Source organism: Penicillium malachiteum (genome assembly GCF_028827825.1).
Source record: "Penicillium malachiteum strain IBT 17515 chromosome Unknown utg000001l:1.0-8184562.0:1.0-8186909.0, whole genome shotgun sequence".
Lineage (NCBI taxonomy): Eukaryota > Fungi > Ascomycota > Eurotiomycetes > Eurotiales > Aspergillaceae > Penicillium > Penicillium malachiteum.
Window position 1 is genome coordinate 1,880,801 of NW_026643094.1, and position 21,870 is coordinate 1,902,670.

Consider the following 21,870-nt stretch of genomic DNA (forward strand, 5'->3'; position numbering starts at 1 on the left):
TAAAGAAAAAAATGAAGGGTGTATAATGAAACACAAAAATGGAGGAATAACGACAGATGATCGCGTATTAAAGATTAGATCCCACGCGGGAAATGTCAAATCCGCCTTTCCGGCAAGTGTTATCACAACCAAGAAGAAAAAAAAAAGGTCTTTTCACATAGAATAAGAGTCACAGAGAAATGAAAAAAAGAGAGAAAGAAAAGGTGTTTAGGGCATTAAACATGTATGTTAGAAGATGTCAATGCCTTCCCATCGGGAAGTAGAAGCGAAAGTAGAAACATCAATCAGATAATCAAACACGGGCATCATCAACTTCGTAGACCAAAGGCCTTGCGAAGCATGGGGAAACGTTTCTTTTCGACCTGATCCGGCAATAACCACGTCTCTGGCCACAGGCCCATGCTCATCAGCAGTACTTCTAGTCATATCCGAGGCGGCATCGTCGTTCAAATCTGGACCAGCACGAGGGCCGATAGGTGACTCAGGCGTTTTGATGGCAGAGCTGGCTAGACCTTCACCTGTCCCATTGATTGTAGTGCTTCCATTCCGCCCAACTTGTTCAGCTGGTGGCTTCTGCGTTTGCGATGGGGAATTTGAGACAATGGCAGGTTGTTCTGGAATTGGCTCGGATGCGTTGGCCCCAGGAAAAGAGCGGAGTGGCCAAGGCTCTCCACCGGTGGTATAACGCTTAGAGTTCTTCTTCAGAAGCTTCTGTGGAGACGAGGAGGGTGCCTCGGGTTGAGTCGCAGTTACAGTCGTCACAACAGCAGGACGGCTAGCACCATTGACAAAACTATCATCGCGCAAGTTTTCACGCTCCAATCGGGATCGTTCTAATGGTGTATCCCGTCGAGAGGGACTCTCCGCATCCGCTTTGCGAATGCGATTTTCAGGATTCTTGGACTTTTTCAGACCAAGACGGGACAGGAATCCGCCCTTACGACCTTGAGGCTGCATGATGAATTCTTCCAGTTCCCTCTGCGTCATACCGCGCTGGCGAGCTACGGCTGCCATACCAGACATGTTTGCATTGGCATTCTGATCGCGGGTGGCAGGTCGAGCGGGCTGTGCCCGAGGAGCGGCGGCTGCATGGGACTTTTGGCGACGATCCTCTTCCGAACTATCTTCTAGATCTGTAGAATCTCCATCATATGCACCCATACGGCGTGGAATGCCTCGAACAGGTCGCATCGGGGTTTCGACCTTTTCACCTTCATCGCTGGAATCTGCGAAACGGCTACGGAAGACCTGAGGTTGTCTTTCACCTTCCTCATCTGAGTCTTTGAATCGAGTTCCTTGAGCAGACCGAGAAGGATTTTTCGAGAGTCGTCCTCCCCGGGGTGCTGAAACGGCCTTCTTGTTGGTGGAGAAGAATGAGTACCGCTCGTTGTCACCACCTGGCGGGCCTCGTAGTGTTTTGCGCATAGTCCCTTGGTTGGAGCCAGATGACGTTGGTCGTCGGTCAATAGGTGAGTCGGTTCGATCCGATGGTGGGCCTTGCATGCCTGCCGCGCCAGATCTCATTGTTCGACGCATTGAACGGGCACCATCACCTCGAACTGAGGAATTGGCTCGTTTGAAGCTGCTGGAGGAGTCACTCCCGCTAGACATAGTGCGACGAAGAGAGGTAGGGAATGCAGCACCACCTGAGCCCTTTGTTCTGTGAAACGCTGGACCCATTGACATGGGTCTTGGTTTAGGCTTACCAGCGGCAGCAGAGGATCTATTTGTGCTCTGGTGTCTGGGATCTTGCAAGTTTGCAGCGTAAACATCGACAGACATCGGTCTTCGCTGCTGTCGCGTCTCTGGTTGAATCGGCCCATTTGGTACTGCACGAGCCGGGACCCGAGGTTCCACCTCGGGTACGACAGATACTGCGACAGGGGATTCTTCTATCTCGCGATTGACAGAATCTTGAGTAGGCGTGATAGCTCGGCCATGCTCCGCGGCTTGCTCCGTGACATCCTTTGATTCATCATCGATAATAGTAGACCGATCAGCCGCCTTTGGAGTTGTATCACGGCTTTCATGAACTGGTTCCACGGGCCCTGAAGATCTAGGAATTGATCTGGCGTCAACAATTGCATTGATCGATCCGAATCCATCCCCATCGAAATCCTCGGCTGCATCGCTGTAAACACTATCGCCAGACTCCCCCTCGGTGTCCACATCATCAACCAGTTTTGGCACCGCACTGGTGACTGGTTGGGACTTTGCGGATTCGGCTGCGGACCTGAGATTGCGGTCTGAGGCTGAAAGCGGGAAGCCACCGGGAATGGTATACTCGAGACTTGACCGGCTCACTCGATGTAGCTCACGGCTAGGTCGATCCATATCAACAGGAGGTGTAGCTGGCTCTACCGCAATCGAAGGAGGGGGCAGATTCGAGTTTGCATTGGCAAATGGAGGCTGGTTAGTAATTCCAAGAGACATGCCATCGATTTTGGTTTTAGTTGGCTGCTGCTGAGGCGGCGATGGTTCCCCAATAACGGAGAGTTGCTCTAAGGATTTCACGTCATGAGTCTTCTCTACTTTCTGAATCTGTGGAAGCAGACCACCGATAGCATGGTCATTCGAGAAGGAGATAGGGTTGGTCCCTACCTCCTCATCGGATGAGCTGCTTGACTCATTATCACTGAACTCAGGGATAGCAGGGCCAGGCGCACCGCCGTCACGGTTTCCTCGAACACTACCGAATGAGGGAAGCACCTGTCGCGGTTTCAAAACTCCACCAAAATCATTGTCGTCTACTCCATTCTCCGATCCTCCCTTCTTTTTCCCAACACCAAGCCAGCTCATACGAGACTTGACTTTGGCTGGGGGCGATCCGGGAGTATAGTCTTCGGGTGAGGTAGGAGGACTGGCAGCAATGCCGACAATTTCAGCCTCTTCATCGAAGCTGACTTTGGGTGCACGCTTCTTAACGCCGAGTCGAGACCCTTCATCCGATGCGATCGATGTGCCGTCGGAGAACTCATGAACTGGTTGAACGGTCAATCCGGACATCGAGGCCCTCCTATCCGGAGATACAGAAGTCCCGCGGGTGTGCTTCATAGCGGACTTCACAGGAGATACCGATCTACCAGGAGGTTGGTGAATTTGGCTCTCATTGCTACTCACGGAAAGCCATTTAGAGAATCGAGCAGACCGACCGGGACTGCCTGACTGACGGAGTTGTAGTAATTCCTGCTGCTGCTTAGGGTCTCTGACAGCCGCCGAGGGAGACGATTGAGGCGTAACTTCATCGTCGTTTTGCGCGGGCGTGGGAGATGATGCCGCGAATCGATTTCCAGCCATTTCGGTATTCGCCCTCTCTGTGGGTTCAGTTTCTTCCGGGACGGTAGCGGGCCAGCGTTCTGGAACAACTCGTGAAGACGGGTGGTCGATCTCTGAGCCGCTATTCACAACTGATGATTCATTGCTAGGAACTCGGAGTTGCAATTTGGTAGAACTCTCCTGCTCTACCCGTGTAGCCCTTACTTGAGGATCCGGCCCGCGGTCACTCTTCTGTGTGCTAACACGCTGAGCTGCAGCGAGCGCCTTGCCAAGAGCTGGTCCTGCAGTCTTGCTAGTATGTCCATCAGAACCTCCCACGTTTTGCGCATTGGCTTCCGCAGTAATCGGTTTCTGAGGTGTGGTTTGGAGAGTGCCGGCCCTTTCCGTCGCCGAAAAATTACGGGCTGTAGCCGGACCTAAGCTAGCAGGTCGGTTCTCAGCGATTAACGGGGATGGGGGAGGCGAGTTGGGTCGTGCACCCCTGGGGTATGAGAAATTGACGGATCCTCGGCTTCCTGGTCGATCCTCGGGCACAGTCGACAGGCTGCTAATGCGATTATGCAGTGGGGATGTCGATCCTCCGCGAACGCGAGGAGTGGTACGTGCTGGGGATGACGGGGATGCTGGCGGAGATCGCATCGATGGCTCAATGCTCGCAGCGCGACGAGCCGGTTGTTGAGCTCGGCCAGCATATTGCGCGGGTAAATTTGGCAATGGTGGTACCGTGCCAAATTGATGATATGTAACTACAGGACCAGAGCTTGGGCCAGAGCTTGTCGAGGGGCGATGAGGTGATGGTTCTCGAAAAGTTCTCGCGCTCATCGACCCGGAGCTATTTGATCGACGCAGCGTGCCGCTGACGCTTGCTGAACGACGTGTAACCAGCGGATTATTCGGAGAATGCGTCGAGGACGCTCGCTGCATCATACGTTTGGTCTGGACATTTTCGACCGAAGTTGGAGTCGGTGTGCGATTTCGCAGAGCAGCCGCAGCAGCCGCGGACGAGAGACTGCTCGTCGAAGGTTGGGATCTCAAGAAAGCATGGCTCGCGGCGGACTGCGCTGATTGGGACGCAGGCGCGGAGAGGGGCTATGACAGGAGAGGTATAGCATGTTAGCAAAAGGGAATTGACCTTGAATCGTCGAACAGAAATAGGAGAGTAGAAATCCAGGCGAGGATAGGTACGCGATATCCCATTTCACGCCTCCTCGATCTGTGCGGAGCAGCATACCTGACGATGTTGGGAAGAGCTTCTCTTGCGGCGGCTGAACATGATTGCTCACGAGATCCTCAAGCTCGTGGAAGCAAGAGGATAACCGCACACTGCGGAATGCAGCGCCGGGGTCCGAAATTTTAAGATGAAAGCTTGTGTTGCAGCAATTACGTGTTGTATCTCTCGTGCTTGGGAGAACGTGAATCGGGGACAAGTAAATGTTAAAGTTAAATAAAAGAAAGAATCACAGCAAATATGAAATTAGGCGAAAGAGTGAGCCAATGAATGCCCGTAGCAAAGGTGAAGAGCTTGAAAGTGCGAGAGATGTGTGAATATGGGAGAAGAAAGGGACACTTGCGTCATGACTTCCAAGGAACGGGTCAGGCACCTAAGAAAAATCTAGGAAACCTTATGAAACAGGCTGATATTTCCTCCGATTCATATAGATAAATACGGGGAACCCCTTTTATAAATAATTGTCATATATAAATAGGATCTTCAATAAAAGGAAATGAAAAACAAGGAACAAGATCTCATTATGTGCCTAGATCTCCCCTCGTTGCCCCTCCCTAAGGGCGTCACCAGCCGCTTTATCTCAACTCCCGATCTGACCTTTCATATTATCGAAGCCGGCGCCACTCCCGTCCAGGACCACCCCTTAATTGTCCTACTTCACGGGTTTCCTGAAATCGCCTATTCCTGGCGTCGAGTGCTCCCAAAATTAGCTGATGCAGGGTTCCATGCTGTCGCCCCGGATCAACGCGGCTTTGGCCGTACCACAGGCTGGGATACTCGGTCCTTCGAGGAAGTCGACCTAGCCAGTTTTTCGTTGACAAATCTGGTTCGCGATATTGTCGTTCTCGTACATGCGTTGGGTTATCGATCAGTACATTGTGTTGTAGGACATGACTGCGGCGCAATCACGGCGTCACTGTGTGCGCTTATGCGACCAGATTTCTTTCGCAGTGTGGTGCTGATGAGCCACCCTTTTAATGGGAGTCCTACACTCCCGTTTAACACTGCCAATGAAGGGAGTGTGGAAGAGCAGGCCGAGGTAGCTGCACAGGGAGGAGGAGGTGGTGCGGAGGGATCGGCTGCTGCCTCAGGGATTCATGAGGCATTGGCACGAAGTGGTCGGAAACATTACAAATGGTATTACTCGACTGCGTCAGCAAATACTGATATGTCGTCGCTGGCTCCAGAAGAGCTACACCGATTTTTACGTGGCTACTTTCATCTTAAGAGTGGGTCGTGGCCAGGGAATCAGCCTCATCCCTGAAAGGGTGGACAGTTGAGGAGGTTGTGCAGATGCCTTACTACTATATCATGCCCTTGGATGCTACAATGCCCGAAGCGGTTGAAAGGCACATGGTTGACGAGCCATCGCAGGGAATGACGTCTCATTCGTGGCTCCCTGATGATGAGCTTGCGGTTTATGTAGCCGAGTATGCTCGAACTGGATACCAAGGAGGACTGAATTGGTACTGTGTTCGCACGGCTGCTGGGGGTCGCTTTACTAAGGACTACGATCTATTTGCTGGGAAGAAGATTGAGACTCCTTGCTCTTTTATCTCGGGGGCTAAGGATTGGGGTACCTACCAGGAACCAGGTGCTTTGGATAAAATGACCAGTGGTGCGGTGTGCTCTGATTTCCGGTCTCTTAAAGTCCTCGATGGAGTTGGACATTGGATTCCCCAGGAAGCTCCAGATGAGGTTGTACAGACCATCATAGAACTGACCGCAGGACTTAATGTATAGGCAATCTTTCTTTCTTCGCAGTACATTGTTTCATGATTCGAATGCCCAATTACACCAGAATGAGACAGAACTTAACGAACATCATCAATTTAACGAACTCTTTCTCAGAACTTCATAGTCCAATTAGTGCCCTTTTCAAGCGTATAATAGCCTAGAGACGTTAAGAACTGCGAGTTGAGCGCTCGCGCCTATCCGACGTCAAAGTATCTTCCGGTTGTTGCACATGTGGTGGTATGGTACTAGGAACTTGAAACTACAAACACAGTGCTACTCGTATCGCAAAGAGAATTTGAGCCATATTTAACATGATATTGTGTATAATATAGCATCTCAAAAATCCATCCCAACGCCCTGGACACCAGCGAGACCGTCGAGAGAATGTAAGATCACAATCAGTAAAACAGTTGCAGTTGCGGTCATCGATCTCAATAATTTTAGACGTAGCGATTAAAAGGAAAGGGTATGTCATAACAAAGACGCGCGCAAATGCAGTAGCAACAAAAAAGAATAAAAACACATCATATCTACATGAAAGCGCCGAAGGTAGCCACCAATAGCAATGGCACGAGGGAAAGCAGGGTTTGAGGTTTCAAAGCTCCTGCGGCATTGATACCACCCGTTGTGTACACGTACTGGAAGGTCAGATCGCTAGAGTTGAAGCAGTTCTGGCGGGTGACTTCCTCGACTTCCTCAGGTTCGGCGAATGTGATATCCACACACTAAATCCGTTAGTAAATAGAATTGATGTAGGACCAGGTAGAACAGGGACATACGTTGTACAAAGCAGCACCATGTTTCGCCGTCTCAACAACCTGAATGGTAGCATTGTCGCCAACCTTGGCACTGATGTTGGCAGGCAAGGGCACTTGAGGGAGACAGAATGTACCAGGGTAAGGGTTGTTGCTTGGGCCGGTAATCTGGAAGGGAGAAACGACGGGATGGCTCATGTTCTCGGGGACTGTGCCGAGACCGAGGTTGACATAGATCAAGGCCGTTTCGTGACCTGGGAACCAGCCAGGCTGCACTGCAACAGCGCCTCCCTTAACGGGCCACTTGGTGCGGTTGGTTGATCGGGGCATGCCGCCGCCTAGGCAATTGTCAGTTGACCATTCGGACAGATGAGTAGCGATTAAAGATTGTCTTACAAGGGTAGATCCATTCCATTCCATAGGGGTAGTAGTATGAGTCGTTGCTCTTGTCATAAGCAACACCCAGTCCGTTGGACTCCTGGACAGTACCGTTGGTGTGCAAGTTGTTTCCTCTGTAACCGGGGTATGTGATGACAGTGTGGGCATTTGACAGGCCCACGCACAGCAGGACCAGAAGGGAAGCCCATCGGGGCAAAAAGAATTGTGAGGCCATGATGATTGAAATTATGGTAGAAAGACAAGAAGGATCCCAAAAATAGAAAATGTCAGGAAATCTAAGTGAGACGGAAGTAGAATGCGAAATCAATGGAACCGGTCCAGTTGTTTTCGCTCTGTAGAGATTCACGGATTGAGAGATCTCGTAAAAGTATAGGGCTAGGCAAAGGTAAAGACCAAGAATATCGATCCAGCGGAAAAGAAGCTCACAAAGCCACGGAAGATTTTCGAGGGCTGATCGGTCTCTTTTTGAGGGGTACTGCTGCCCGGTGCAGACATGATTGCTGCCGCGGACGAGTGAGGATGCAGGATCCCAGTGTGACTGCGACTGCAGGTCGAGTAACCTGTGAGTGGTTCTGACTGGACCAGTGGAGCAGGGATGCTGGGGATCATCACGGCCCTGCTGCAAGTGCCATCACTTCAGGGTCAATACGGTACTGTGATTGGCGGAGAGTCCACATTTCGAAGCGCCGAGGGGAAACGCTAACGGACACTCTGAGGGGTTGACCGGTGGTGCTGGGCGCTTACAGGGCACATATGTGATGAACTTGCTGGTAGGATTATCACTCAGAATGAAGCACACCTTTTTTCCCCCTTCTTCTGCGTGGTGGATGCAGCTCGGTTGGACTAATGGGGCCCGCAATCATGGGCGTTGACCAACCCCATGGTCCAAGGTGGCAGCACTAGATACGACTTGTGCGTATTTTGTCTTGCAGTGCCTGATTTTTGATGTTCCCAGAAAGAATATATTGCAGGCCAGTCACAATCACAAGATCACAGATGCGGCGAGTGGGGAAAATAGTGGAGAGAGTGTTGAGTTGAGAGGCGGGAGCTGCATATTCTTCTTGCATTAAGCAACATCCGGGCGACAGGCAATTACCTTAGCCATAGCTAACTATGACCCGGGAAAATTATTGAGAGAAATTTTTATTTGATTTATGCAGCACTGTGATTATTTCCAAGATTCCCTGATATAGCCGATATTCAATCTTATGAAACTTGAATATTTGGATGTGGCTTCATCACTGTGGATACGCTGGTGATAGCCCAAGGATCTACGCCTCCCGAGCTGGGACATTTTGAACATCCTCAAGTTGAGCATCAACTTGAACCTTGGAAGAGATAAGCTTTCTTCCCGTAATGCATGAATGAAATCTCTTCCAGACGTTCATGAAACCATACCCAGTTCCTTAACGGAGTCTTAATGCTATAATTAGACTCAGCACCTAGATGAAGTAGGTATACATGCGATCAAAAACCACAACTCCAAACCAGTGGTACTAGTTCCAATATTCTCAACTGATAACTTCAAATTTTGATACAATTCATTGAAATCTCCCCAAGTCCAGATGTCTAAACTGTGATATCCTTCATGAGAATCTCAAAACAATCAAGACCCTAACTCCCCAGAAAAATGCACAAAATCACCTGCCCAGGTGCCAATGGGCGGCCCCGGACAGCGAATGGCTTAGTCATTTATATCGGCGGGCATCGAATCGATAAGAGAAAAAAAAGACCTCCTCATATACATCATACTGAATTAATATATATTCAACAAGCTGAAATCTATATTCAAATTATACCCAGGTATATCAATTGATCCAATACAATCTGTTCATACCCTTTACCAAGTCTAAACGAACACCGAGCCCCAACCGCAATCACAATCATCATTTTGTCACAACCTGCCACCGATTAATCAATCGCAATGCCACACACCTCACGCGCACGCACACAAAGAAACCAACCCTCTCAAAAACGCCTCCAAATAACCAGCGACGATGGCTGGACCCACGTCACTACGGGAAACAATGCGCGCCGCGTAAACCGCAATACAAGGAGCAAGACACAAGAGACACTTGTTGACCTTGATCCTGTGCTTCAACCCGCTGAGGCTCCTGCTCGACTTACATTGGATGATCTGCGGATCCAGTATTCTCTACATCGGAGTCAATGGGTTGAGTCGGAGACTTGGAGGGGTATTGAGGGGGTTCTTGCGGAGCAGATCTCTAGACGGGTGATGCAGACGCAGGATACGGGTCGAGTAGATGGGATTGTATGTATTGGGTTGGGAAGTTTGAGTGGATTCTTACGGGATGGATGGGTTGATCGGAGGGATGTGTCGATGTATCAACTTGCGGCACTGGAGAGTATTCGGGAATTGGTGGTTGAAAGTAGGTGTTTCTGATACCATCAACCTTGAAGCACAACTAATATCATTTAGATACAAGTCTGAACTCTTCAGTTTCTGTTCCGGTTTATCTTCAAGATCCGGTCTTCAACAAACTGGACTGTGCGCTCCTGGAATCATTGGGAATGACTATCGTCAATCACCCTGAGGCATTTGAGCGTGTCACGCGCAACACACTACTCTTCTGTCCTGGTGCTGAGCGGAAACATCTTGAACAGATCCTCCCTTCTAACCCTGGACTCTTATTTGGAGGGCCGTTGGAAAATACGGAGTCGGATGTTATCCAGGCTTTTATTGAGAGGACCGGTTCGAGGATTCTGGCTCCCTTCAAGACGAATGAGCATGCGTTTTGGATGACAAGGTTCTATTGGACAGAGGAGAATTCGCAACAATAGATTGCACATGATGGACATATAGCATTCGAGTTGAGTGATGATTTATTCCATTGACTGGCGTTTGGGATGCCCAGGTGATTGGGTCTTGCATCTAACTGAAAATACTAAGGGCATCTACATAGAAGTCATAGTCCGACATTGGGTTGATACCAGGGTATTCTCCATGAACATTGAAAGCTGCATATATTTGAAACGTTCCTACACCATTTGGAATAGATAGAGACATTGTCAGATTAATGGCATATGTACATGAACCCTGCCGAGGCATTCTAATCAACCACGAAGAGACACTGAACATAATCCAATATTTATCGGATTCAAATTCCCTTCCGAAAAAACCGAACTAATAAAAAAGCATAGAGATGCTCATAATAACAAAGTCGCAAGAAATGCTGCACGAATACAATCAAATGCCATAACCAATATTAACTCTGTACCTCAAACCACGAGGATGCAGAAAACAGAAAGCCGAAATAGAAGCACAAAAAGGTGAAGTCAACCAGATTCCAAAGAAAACACCAGTGCAAGTGAATGGTCAAAAAGCAAATGCACGCAGAAGGATGTTTTTCATGATCATGATCCCATTAAAGAATTAATGCAGAGACCGCTATGAAGCTGTCTTCCCACCGCAGTCTGGGATCTTAAGACCAGGTTTGATCTTGCGGGCTGAGTCCATCAGACCCCACTTGTCTTCCCAGTCTTTGCCAGGTGTGTTAAATTGGACTTTCCACGGCTCATCGAAAGCCTCGAACCAGAAATAGTCTGTGCCATTTTCCAAAGCCTGACAGATCCAGTCGGACATGAAAGTGTTCATGTTATCGATGCTGGCTACGGAGCCTGGAGTATCGGAATCACAGGTAGGGCTTGCACCGCAGTCCTTTCCTCCACCACTAGGCCAGCCAACTTCTGAGATGACTTGTTTCTTTGTTGAACCCTTGGTTAATGACGTGTCATGGGTCTGCCAGAAATCCCATGTCCAAGCTGCTGCGACGTTCACATTGACACCTGCGAAGAAGGGGTGAACATTGGACATGACCACATCAACCGCATCGACTAGCTCGCCATTCCAGTTGTCACCCAGATCAGATGTAGCAATGAGCAGGTCATCAAGGTTGCGCTGTTTTAGCTCATCTCGGACATCATTGATGTAGCTAATCACATTCGTTTCTGCAGTCGCTTTGTCAGGGCCTGCACGGTAAAGAGCTTCATTGCCAACAATAACACCGTTGAAGATGGAAGTGTTCTTAGTATCATCAAGGATGTCATAGAGCTGGTTCAGCTGGCGTTTTGTCGTGGTGGTGTTAGAATCAATCCACACTCCAAGCCAGACCTTCATATCCGTTAACCCAAGTTTGTCAATCGCATGCAAGGTCATCTCAGTCTGATTGCAGTCTGTACCATACAAGCGAACATTATTGGTCAACTGAGACAAGACCGCCAAGTCACGAGTGACATTGTTTTGTGATGGTGGATATTTCAGACACAATGGGTATTGTACTCCCCAAGGTGTGTAGTCCATACCAGGGAAGACCTTGTGCAGATTTGTGTTGCCCATGAGTGCCTTAATCTCAGCTGAATCCTTATCAAGATCACCATTGATCTGCTCATCATCTGTAGCAGACTTATCACTTGACGACGACGAGCCATCTGACTCTTTCGTTCCAAGTGTACCACCAAGCGCACCACCAATAATAGCAGCAAGAATGATAAAGCCTAGTACACCACCAACAATCCACCCTCTCTTCTTTCTCCCTTCCATATTCGGAAACCTCTTTTTCTTCCCGTACCCAGCTTCCAAGCCACCACCAGGTACAGCATCATAAGAAACATCCGAAGCCTTCTCGGACCCAAAGAATCCCTTAAATAACCCACCCTTAGACGCACTGATACCTGCCACACCAGCAACACCAGCACCAGCAGCCGCACCTGTCGCCGCAGGACCCGTTCGATTGTGATTAGAAGGAGCAAATTCATCATCCCCATCATCCGCAATGTCATCCGGGTTGATATCAACAGGGATATTCATACTCCCAGCATTATAATAAGACTGTCGCTGATAAGGCCCATCACTAACAATCCCACCACCCGAATTCCTATACGGCGACGGACCAGTAGAGGTAAGTTCCCGAAAGCTTCGTCTCGCTTCACTGAGATGTGCACTGGAGCGCGCAGAAGCTTGCATAGCTGGAGACGCAGCAGCATTCCCCAATGCCATTGATGAACCGTATGAGAATTGTGGGTGGAGTCCCTGAAGGGATTCTGTACTTCCAGTAGTGTATTCAGCTGGAGGAAGTGGACCGTATGGATTATCTGAGCCAGTGGTGTTAAAGGCCCGTTCTGCGGGACCGGTGTACCCGTCGTTCATATTTTCCGCAGACTCTGGGTGTAGACCGCGGACGGCGTCGATACCACTTTGGCGATCGTGACTGTTTGCGATTCCGAGGGCTATGCCGCTTATGCCGCCTCCTACTGAGGAGGGACCTAAATTATCGACACCTGGTGTGACGGTGTACTCTTGTCGAGATGGATGAGAGTATCGGCGAGGAGGTTCAGGAATATCTGAGGGATCGAGCGGATTCATTTTGGCGGGGAGTTCACAATTTAAGGTGGTTTTGGTTGATATGCACGATGTAAGGGTCCAAGTGGATGAGGCTGAGGCTTGCACGATATGTGAAAGTGGAACCGGGACACCTGTCCTGGTGGGACGTTGTTTCCTTTTTTTCAAAGCCAGAAGAGGGTGAATATCGGACTGATAATGTTAAGAGTTATTTGAAAGGGAAATGATTAGAAAATAGGCATAATCAAGTGTACGGGTAGGCTCCCGTGGGTAAATAGGTGGAAGAGAGTAGACCAAACCGAAAAGCTGAAAATTTGAAGTATTCGTGACAGGTCAGAGTTTAAGATGAGACTATGAGAACGGAAGTGATTTCTCAAGGGTTCGATGAGGAATCCGAGTTCAGTCAGGGTCCACGGGTCTTTTTCTGCTACACAATTAAGGTTGTCAACAAGCGTGACCCCGACAACGGATGTTCCGTTACCCCATACTACTCAATGACCATATTTCAAATGGATTAATGTCAAGTATTATAGAAGAAATGAGTGAAAATATTGATAAATTAATGATACACTCTTTATTCAAAATGACTTTCTCAATTACGAAATCATTCCTGATGCCATGATGTATTCCATGTAGGGTCCTGCATTCGAGCAAGGGTCCTGTCAATGTGGAACCTCAGTGGGTCCGAGTCACTCATTACTATTTTTGGACTTGGAATGTACTGAGAAGTATGAATGCGGAGAGAAAGTATAGCGAAAAATAAATAAATAAAAATGATATAACTCAGGGAGTAACTGGAAGTCCCTAGAGGCAATCAACAACATCATCATAAAACAAAAGAAAGAATCGTCCGTAACTGCCGTGAACTCGTAAATCCTGACCATCCCTGCGCCGTGCAAATCCATTCCAGTCCTAACGCTCCCTTGTTTTGGTATTTGGCATAGATCCCTCATCAGGGAAATCAAACATAACACATCATCAGAAATAAAGGTCATCCAAATCAACAGTATTCTCTCATTCAGCATTAACCCTCAACTTCTTCTGCGCCACGCTGTGTTGCTGACAGGGCATCACTTTCCATGCGACGAGTCCGCTCCAGGAAACGACGTTTTCCGCGTCGAGTATCAAAATGCTCTGGAATTTCAGAGGCTTCTTGGCCCGCCGCGATCATACTGGTGCGCATTTTGTTGCGATAGGCATCCACTATACAAATAAGACATTAGTACTGAACTCTTGATGTTCCCGCGGTACATAGTGAGACATTTCAAGTTTAGGATGACACGTGGAATAACATGTAGTTGGAATACGAGAAAAGTCAACCCAAAAAGAGAAACCTGCAAAAAAGAAAACACGAAAAAGGAAATAAATGCAAGACACAGAAATAAAGTAAAACGTACGTGATCGTTGCAAAAATAACATCCGCCCCGCAAAAACACGACTCTGGCTCCAACTTAACCGATATGCCAGATCATTCAACATAACTTCTTTCCGGTGTCGTCGACGCGAGAGTTTCGGCACATCAATCATAGAATCATTATCCAAAGACGGGGCTGGAACACTGGTACGACCCAGAGTGGAGTCCTCAGGGTCCCCCCGTGTGATCCGCATCATCAGCAAAGAAGCGCTTACTGGGATCAACAAGGAGCGGCGCATCCTTCATCTGAGTAGGGAAATATGTACGTGGGTACACGGCATTGATCTTGCGATAAGAATCCGGGATCTCATCCATCTTCACTTTATCAAGGCCCACCTTAACACGGACGCGAGAACCGCGCTGTGGATCTTCGACTAAGATGAAGGTTCGACGCTTACCGTCAGGTAGCTGGCCGAATAGATCATCGTTAGTAGGACTAACTTCGTCATCTAGTTCGGTTGGTGCGGTGGTGGATGCCATGCGGCTGGAAGATGTCGCGATGGTAGGGTGTCGGCCTAGAGAACCGAGTCCACCCTCGCGGAGTAGAGGTGGCATGGAGGGACTAATGCTGGTAGGTCCTGGGATGACGTGTGCATCGTGGAAGACCTGTGCCGGTCGGATATCGGTGGCACCGAGGGGTGCGGGTGGCAGACGACCTGTGTCAATGGGACGGGCTCCGAGGTTGTAGTCTGCGGTGCCTATAAATGGGGAAGAACGAAATAGGAAAAGAAATTAGCCTACGCTGTACTGCATGCTGGGATGGATTGTCGAGTCCCAAAGAAAGAACACAAAAGAAAGGCAAGCGGCGCGGCGGTATTGAATAATAATCAGAACACAAAGGGTATGAAATCAACAGAAGATAAAAAGAGGAGAGAAGAAAAAGAACAAAGCCCTCATAACGCAGATTGAGTATCCCAATAAAACACAGAAAATTATCCACACATCTCATACACATCCTTTCGATAAACTCAATAGACACATACAACTCCCACATAAACATACAACCAGATCTTTGGGAACAAGTGTAAAAGGCCCATAATAGTGTAAAGTAGAAAAAGAAAACAAAGTATAAATGCAAAGTTCAACCCCCGCCGCGCATCTTGTAGAAAGAAACATCGACAACAGAATAAATTGCATCATATCTGGTGAGACATACCGCTGACCTGTTCGACCTTAGGGCTACCATCTGGCTGAGCATGATGATGTGTCATAGGTGGACCCATCAAAGAGCCCCCAATACTACCACGATGACCGGAAGCAGCACCCAGTCCATGACTGATAGAGCCAGCAGGAGGCATCTGGGGAGTAGGGGGCTGAACCGACTGTCGACGACTCATCTTGTGCTGGCGACGTACTCGTCTACTGCGAAGCCGAGGATCCTGGTTGCTGTTCCTCCAGCTATCGACAGCTCGCTGGATGAGGCCTCGCTTGCCTCTCAAAGCTGGGTTCAAGTCTGCTAGTGCCCATCCAACAGCATTGCATTCGGTCTCATAGACTAGCCGATTGCCTCGGTACTGATCCTTACTGCAGCATGCTCGTGGGTAAACGCAGTTCTCGGTCTTGAAGTCTTGGCTAAGACTGTCAACGTTGACGGATTCCACATCGCAGCGGATAGTGTATTCCATCTTGACTCGATCTCGTGAGTACTCGAATGCTATCCATTGCACCCCGTTGTTGTCTTGTCGTACGACAAGTGGCGTGGTCGCGGGAATCGGTCCAGGTGCTGCACTAGAACTTGCACCTAGTGGAGACGTCTGGACTGGTCCAGTAGGAATACCGGCGTTGGTTGGTACTGGGAGAGTCGGATTGAGCATTGATCGTTGAGCACTGGAGTGTGGTGCTGGATCCATTTTCATACCGGGGCTGCTAGATAAAGCTGTGTTTGGAGTGTGCGATGGCTGGTGGGGAGACATCTGCGCTGTACTTGTCTGAGGGGGCATCATCATGGATTGGGTTGTAAGACTTGCGTGTGGTTGAGGTGATGGATGGGATGCATAAGGCGGCTGAATAGGGTTTATCGGAGAGTATGGCGGATAACCGTACATCTGGGGTGGGATCTGTGGCGACTGAGTGTAAAGGCTTCGGCCATGCTGATCATGTGGTTGTGATGCTACAGACGCTGGAGAGTTTGACTGAGGTGTATGATAGATTGGTGGGTAGGAGGGTCTCTGCATTTGAGCGGTGGTTGCCATGAGGTCAGATGGCCCTATATTGCACAAAGATCAGCCCGGTGTCCGTAACAATTCAGGCGGCAGCCAGCTCTAGATATGATATGCCATGGAATGTAAGATCTGAACCTCACAAGGAAAGCAGTAAGAAGAAAATATTTGAAGAAAATCTCAATGAAAAAAAAAATAATTGGCTTAGACTCACCGCTAGAGGAGTATTGCGCTGGTGCAGTTACCGTTGAATATAAAGGCGAATGTGAGGTATAATAGTGTGTTTCTTGTGATGGCGATCCGTAAGAGCTATGAGAATGCAGAATGCCGTTTCCGAGAGACGGAGGGGGAGGATATGTTGCTGGTGGAAGGCAAACAGTTGTTGAGACAGGCGATACAGAGTCTTGCTTCTGAAGTGATGCTAGATCTGGTCGTGGAGTTTGAAGTTGTTGTTGATTCTGAGAACCTAGAGGCACCGAGCTACCGTGTCGAAGCTGTGGCGAAAAAAAGAAATCGTGTATCAGTGACTGAAAGACTTGGATATCCAAGGCTGCAAAGAAAGGTCTCTGAGCTCTCGTGGTGGTACAAAACAACCTAAGAACGTGGGAGAAGAGAAGGAAGAAAGACTTGAGAACACAGCCAGATCGCCCGGACGAGTGACGACATAAGCGTGGGGATTTGAATCACTCAAAAGGGTCAGAGGCTCCTTGGGCCATGAGAGGGGAAAAGTTGCCACGGATGAACGATGCCTCGAGCAGGGATGGGCTTAGGTGCGTGACAAATAGCCAGGGTTGAACCAGGATGAGCAGTCCAGGGCCAAAGAAAACCACGGATCTGTGTAGCGCTGGGGCTGGCCTTGAGATTGCGAGTGGCTCTTTTCTTCCGAGGGGACCAAGCACTCTAGCCTCGTTGTTTGTCCATGTAAATAGCTCTTTTTCTTTTGCTACACGGGACTCGGGAGGATGTGGCTTTCATTGTGCTGAGAGGAGGCGTTTCTCCCTCTTCCCTTTGTTTCACCGGCTTGTTTCCCCCTTTACCACAGGGCAATTGCCGATGTATCAGGTATTCTGATGCGCTCCACAGTATTCACGGAGTCTGAGGTGATGAGATTTGCGGGTAGTTCCCTCCGAGGAGAGATTTTTCAGCCGCATAGATAATGATGATGCCGCCATTGAGTCAGACGGTCAATCCGTCCAGAAGAAAACCTTCTCATGGCGAATAGTGTGCCGTTGAAGAGTCCAGGCTTCTTGCTCTTCCACAAGAGAGATTGTTGAATATGACCTCTTTGTACCGGTTCAGGCTCGAAGGTTGACATCCTTGGGATATGTACTTCACCGCGGCAGAATATCCAAAGGAAAGAGAAATGATAATGCCAACAAATGGGCAAGTGATATTGAAATAGAGAAATAGGAAATAAAGGAAAAGATAGATTGAATCAAATCTATCACGAATGTGCCTCAGGGGAAGAAGGAAAAAAAGACTAGACCAGTCAATACTTACGGGATCATCAACCGGCTCTTCCTTGTAATTTGACACCGGAGGACAACGGTCAGTCTGTACCATGCCGGTCAGGAAAGAACCTCGTTCACGGTCTAGGATTGAGTCTCGGCTTCAATGCAGTGAATATGCTGGTGATGGGGAGAGACAGTGTCTGACAAGGAAGGTAAGGTAGAAAAGAAAAAAAAGAGCTAGGATGTGAGGGATTGGCGCGGAGGGAAGAAACGCGCGTGGAGAGATGCCCAATGTCAAATGAGAACAAGCAATGGAGGTAGATCCCGAAAAGTCTGAGGCTAAAAGTGCTGCGCGACACTCACGGCTAATAGCTTGATCTTGACTGGGGTGGGGTGTTCAGGGCACGATGGGCCGTGTTCAGTTGATACTAGGAAGTGTAAGAGAGGGTCCAGGGTCGTTTATTTAGATGCACCCATGGAGACCCATGGATTCTCGGGGACGAGACCCGATAGTGTCTTCTAAATTAGACCCCACGCCTCTCTCTGGTCAGGATGGAGTCAAAAGAAAGAAAGAGATGTAAAAAAAAAAATATGATGAAATAAAATGGAAATAAAAAATAAAATAAAAGTGCCCAATTTTTTATTTTATTTTTTATTCCAACAAAAAAAAGAAAATGGTGAAAAAATACCAATGGGGAATGGTGTATAAAAGATATAAAAAATAATAAAATCCAAAAAAAAGATAAATCGAAAATACGGAGAATGGGGTAGTTACCAGTTAGAACGAGAATTCAAGAGAGACAAAACCAACAGCAAAAGTTATCAGGATGGACTGGTAACTAGCGGGAACGTGGTGTAATATTGTCCAGGATGGATGCAGGACGCAGGGAGATTAAACAGAGACTCGAGAGAGTAGTAAACACCCGAGGCTCAGTTAAAATTAATTTAGCATCATGTCATGTTCTAGCCGAGATGGGAGCAGATTTAAACGCCCTAGAGACATAGAATTTTAAAAAAAATTATTAAAAAAAAAGAAAATTACACATACAATTCTTTCAAAAAAGAGGAGGGTGGGAAGAGGGAATGATGTGCAGCAGCCATGCAGTAGACCGGTGCGTGGATAGAAGAGAGTAAGTAACCACTGACATTTAAGCAGCCAAAAAAAAATAATTTATATTTTCATCATAATTTTATCATTTTGTATAATCTAATTTAGATAATCGATTTTTCCTGTTTTTATTTCTTCTAGTACACTGGCAGCCCTGGAGTGACAAGTCCACCACGGATCCGATATTGTTCACCTATCATCTATGGAATAGGTCCACTGGCAGGTGGAATTCCACTTGATTAAGTGGGGGAATGATGATCCTGCATAGTGTATTACAGTACGAAATAGGTCTAATCTAAACATTTTCTTTGATCTATGGGATCTTTGGTTTTTACATTACCCTGAGATATTCAAGTTGCCCCTCTTGCTTCTTTCAGCTTGTTTTCCAAGGAACGGTTCTTCGGAGGGGGAGGAGGCATCATGATACGTCCGTGAGGGTTAACAAAGAACTGCCTGGTCGTGAGACCTCATGATTGGGTATTTTAAAGGAAAGAGGAGAAGGGGGCGCAACATGCTCAGAGAAACGCAGGACAAAGAAGATCCGAGTGACGTTATTCCCTCGTGCTGTTTTCCTATAGAAGACATCTGGAGGATGAGAACTGGATTTCCCGGCAAAGGATCCTCCTGGTTTACGCAGTCTATCCCCTTAAAGTTAAGCGTCGATGAAGGAGAAAGAAAATTTAAAGAAAAAAAAACAATTAAATTAAAACTAAATGAATACAGAATTAAAAAATTAAAATCCAAACCTTGGAAGTTTTGCGGCTTGACTTAGACTGCTGAAAGGCTGTGGGAAAAAACGACCTTTTGATCGATGGGGCAATTGCTCCAGGTATCTCCACATTTGACAATTGACCACTTAGATAAATTATGGTAAATGATTATTATTTAGGTAGAACATTTCATGTTATAAGATGTTTGCTCATGACGTTAGTCTAGAAAGGGTGGGGGGGCAGATCGAACGGGAATCAACGGGCTCGAAAAAAAATAAACATTTACAAAAGAAAAGAAATCGTATATTTGTAATATTATTTTTATTTTTATTATTTTTTAAGAAAACTGATAAATCCACTACCACGGTCTAGACGATGGAGATTAAACCCCGGTGAAGACCCTCGGGGGGAGAGACCCATTGACGTCGGATCATCATAGCGGAGTTTCAGGTACGGAGAAAGCTGAGCGATTTCTTCGGAGTATATCGAGGCAGATCGGCGGGGAGAAGGGCTCTACACCGGAACAACGGGGTTACACATTTTCAAGGTTGATCTGACTGGATTAGAACATCTGGGGGATCCAGTCTTTCCTTTTCCACGGCCCCAATCTATCCTCTCTCCACTTTTGGTCTCATCAATGAGATCCCGATTCCCGACTCCATCCCTCGCCCCGTCCAAATAAACTCGAAACAGTCTAACGGCCATCACATTCCTTGACTTGCGTTCATCGACTGGAAGGAGCCGTGTAACCCTGTCTATCTAGCTATTGAGTTTTTTTTCTTTTTTTTTCTTTCTTTTTTCTTCTAGCATCAATGCCAGTGGATGATATCCTTTCCTTCCCTGTTCGGTATGAGCCGCTGATCCGCCGATGAACCAGCATCATGATCTGAATCGGGACCTATAAATCTACTAGTACTTCACGAGTGTTTTTCCCGGTCCCCATCCAGATACATCCAGATACTGTCAATGGATATATTTCATTTGATGCATGAAGGCGTACATATGTATGGAGTGTTCTTTATCTACCGGTCCAAGATGAACGAAGTTTCCGCAAATGCCGAGCACAAATGAGACGAGTAGAAAGAAAAGAGAAAAAGCAAAAAAATCGTATTGACATGTAAAGGCAAGAAACGGCCAAAAAAAAGAAAAGAAAAGAAAAGAAAAAAATAACGGAAATTGACTTCTGCGGATGGAGTACATGATGTGTGCTTGACTTGAGCCAACAGATACACCACCAATAGAACTCAAAGATTTGCTCCAGGTTTCCCCGATGCAAGCCTCCACCCGGGTAAGTTCCCTAAGCCCATCATGCATTAGCCCCGGGCTCACTGTGCTTGGCCCTTGGCCCTTGAAGTTCAACAAAGAAAAATGGAGTTGACAAGCCATTTTTTCCCGGCCCTAACAATCGCCTCGACGCACGACACTTGATCCTTCACCTGACGTTTTGCAACTTGAAGGTTAACAGAGCGGAACGCCTAATAGTTAGGCCAACGGAGCCCGCAGGAAAGCAAGCCTTGGGCGCCGGGAGATGTGGAGCATCGCGGCTGGATTTTCGCCAGTCGTCTCTCGCCTATCTCATAATTCTCATTACAATATACGGCCCTTTTTGTCTCATTTTTATTATTTATTGTTCAAGGGATTAATGACTCGTCTGCGGAGTATGTCTTAGTAACTGACACCCCCTATTTAGGAGAACATACTAGCTGAAAATTTGGGGATTTTATTAGATAGCTTTTCAACCATGTATAGAGTCCATTGTAGTATCTTTAATTTTACTAGGACCCATTATCTAGCCCCGGCCTGGCCAGGTCTCAGAATTCAGAGCTCAACACTCAGGAACGGGTAAACCGGCTCCTGAGGCTCAATAGCTCCACCTAAAAAGGGAAACCGACGAGTCAATTATGTTGAAGCGACGCACGACTCCATAATAACTCCATATTTGCGCAGTGACTGCGCTTTCTTGCATCTGCATGAGAAACGGAACTCATCGGCCCCGGTAAAAGAGCGAAGGGGGGGCCAGATTCTGATTCGAGGCACTCCGTACATGCAGCTTAGGACTTCCAGGACTAGCTTAGTCTCGGGAGCGTCGTAATCGTAACCATTCAGAGTCAAGCGTGGATGTTGGGCCTTTCATCCAATGATCATCACTTCATCACGGCCCAATGATGAGTGCGCGAGGATGAAAAGAGGCTTGATTAAGTTCGTTTTCTTTTTTGTGTGTTTTTTCTTCCTTTCTCACTTTGCGGCTAGGAAAATCACTCAGGGCTGAAGGTT

The 21,870-nt window shown here is 47.8% G+C and overlaps 7 protein-coding genes across 7 annotated transcripts; 2 read left to right on the forward strand and 5 right to left on the reverse strand.

Moving 5' to 3' along the window:
* Window positions 1-228: 228 nt before the first annotated feature.
* On the reverse strand, window positions 229-4,549 carry N7483_000701 (uncharacterized protein; the record flags this gene model as incomplete). Its single annotated transcript, XM_057084139.1, has 2 exons — window positions 229-4,365; window positions 4,508-4,549. 2 exons carry the CDS (start codon window positions 4,547-4,549, stop codon window positions 229-231), a joined length of 4,179 nt encoding a protein of 1,392 aa, XP_056950288.1.
* A 451-nt stretch (window positions 4,550-5,000) lies between these two features.
* On the forward strand, window positions 5,001-6,247 carry N7483_000702 (alpha/beta hydrolase; the record flags this gene model as incomplete). Its single annotated transcript, XM_057084140.1, has 2 exons — window positions 5,001-5,733; window positions 5,781-6,247. The coding sequence occupies 2 exons, from the start codon at window positions 5,001-5,003 to the stop codon at window positions 6,245-6,247; spliced, it is 1,200 nt and encodes a 399-aa protein (XP_056950289.1).
* Window positions 6,248-6,771: 524 nt separating this feature from the next.
* N7483_000703 (copper acquisition factor BIM1-like domain-containing protein) lies at window positions 6,772-7,609 on the reverse strand (the record flags this gene model as incomplete). The annotated part of the gene is made up of 3 exons (XM_057084141.1): window positions 6,772-6,966; window positions 7,021-7,334; window positions 7,393-7,609. The coding sequence occupies 3 exons, from the start codon at window positions 7,607-7,609 to the stop codon at window positions 6,772-6,774; spliced, it is 726 nt and encodes a 241-aa protein (XP_056950290.1).
* Window positions 7,610-7,770: 161 nt separating this feature from the next.
* Window positions 7,771-8,004, reverse strand: N7483_000704 (uncharacterized protein; the record flags this gene model as incomplete). Its single annotated transcript, XM_057084142.1, has 1 exon — window positions 7,771-8,004. One exon carries the CDS (start codon window positions 8,002-8,004, stop codon window positions 7,771-7,773), a length of 234 nt encoding a protein of 77 aa, XP_056950291.1.
* Window positions 8,005-9,319: 1,315 nt separating this feature from the next.
* On the forward strand, window positions 9,320-10,197 carry N7483_000705 (SRR1 family protein; the record flags this gene model as incomplete). The annotated part of the gene is made up of 2 exons (XM_057084143.1): window positions 9,320-9,785; window positions 9,836-10,197. The coding sequence occupies 2 exons, from the start codon at window positions 9,320-9,322 to the stop codon at window positions 10,195-10,197; spliced, it is 828 nt and encodes a 275-aa protein (XP_056950292.1).
* Window positions 10,198-10,804: 607 nt separating this feature from the next.
* Window positions 10,805-12,778, reverse strand: bgt3 (uncharacterized protein; the record flags this gene model as incomplete). The annotated part of the gene is made up of 1 exon (XM_057084144.1): window positions 10,805-12,778. One exon carries the CDS (start codon window positions 12,776-12,778, stop codon window positions 10,805-10,807), a length of 1,974 nt encoding a protein of 657 aa, XP_056950293.1.
* A 1,000-nt stretch (window positions 12,779-13,778) lies between these two features.
* N7483_000707 (uncharacterized protein) lies at window positions 13,779-17,890 on the reverse strand (the record flags this gene model as incomplete). Its single annotated transcript, XM_057084145.1, has 5 exons — window positions 13,779-13,957; window positions 14,384-14,866; window positions 15,325-16,374; window positions 16,542-16,821; window positions 17,828-17,890. 5 exons carry the CDS (start codon window positions 17,888-17,890, stop codon window positions 13,779-13,781), a joined length of 2,055 nt encoding a protein of 684 aa, XP_056950294.1.
* Window positions 17,891-21,870: the final 3,980 nt, after the last annotated feature.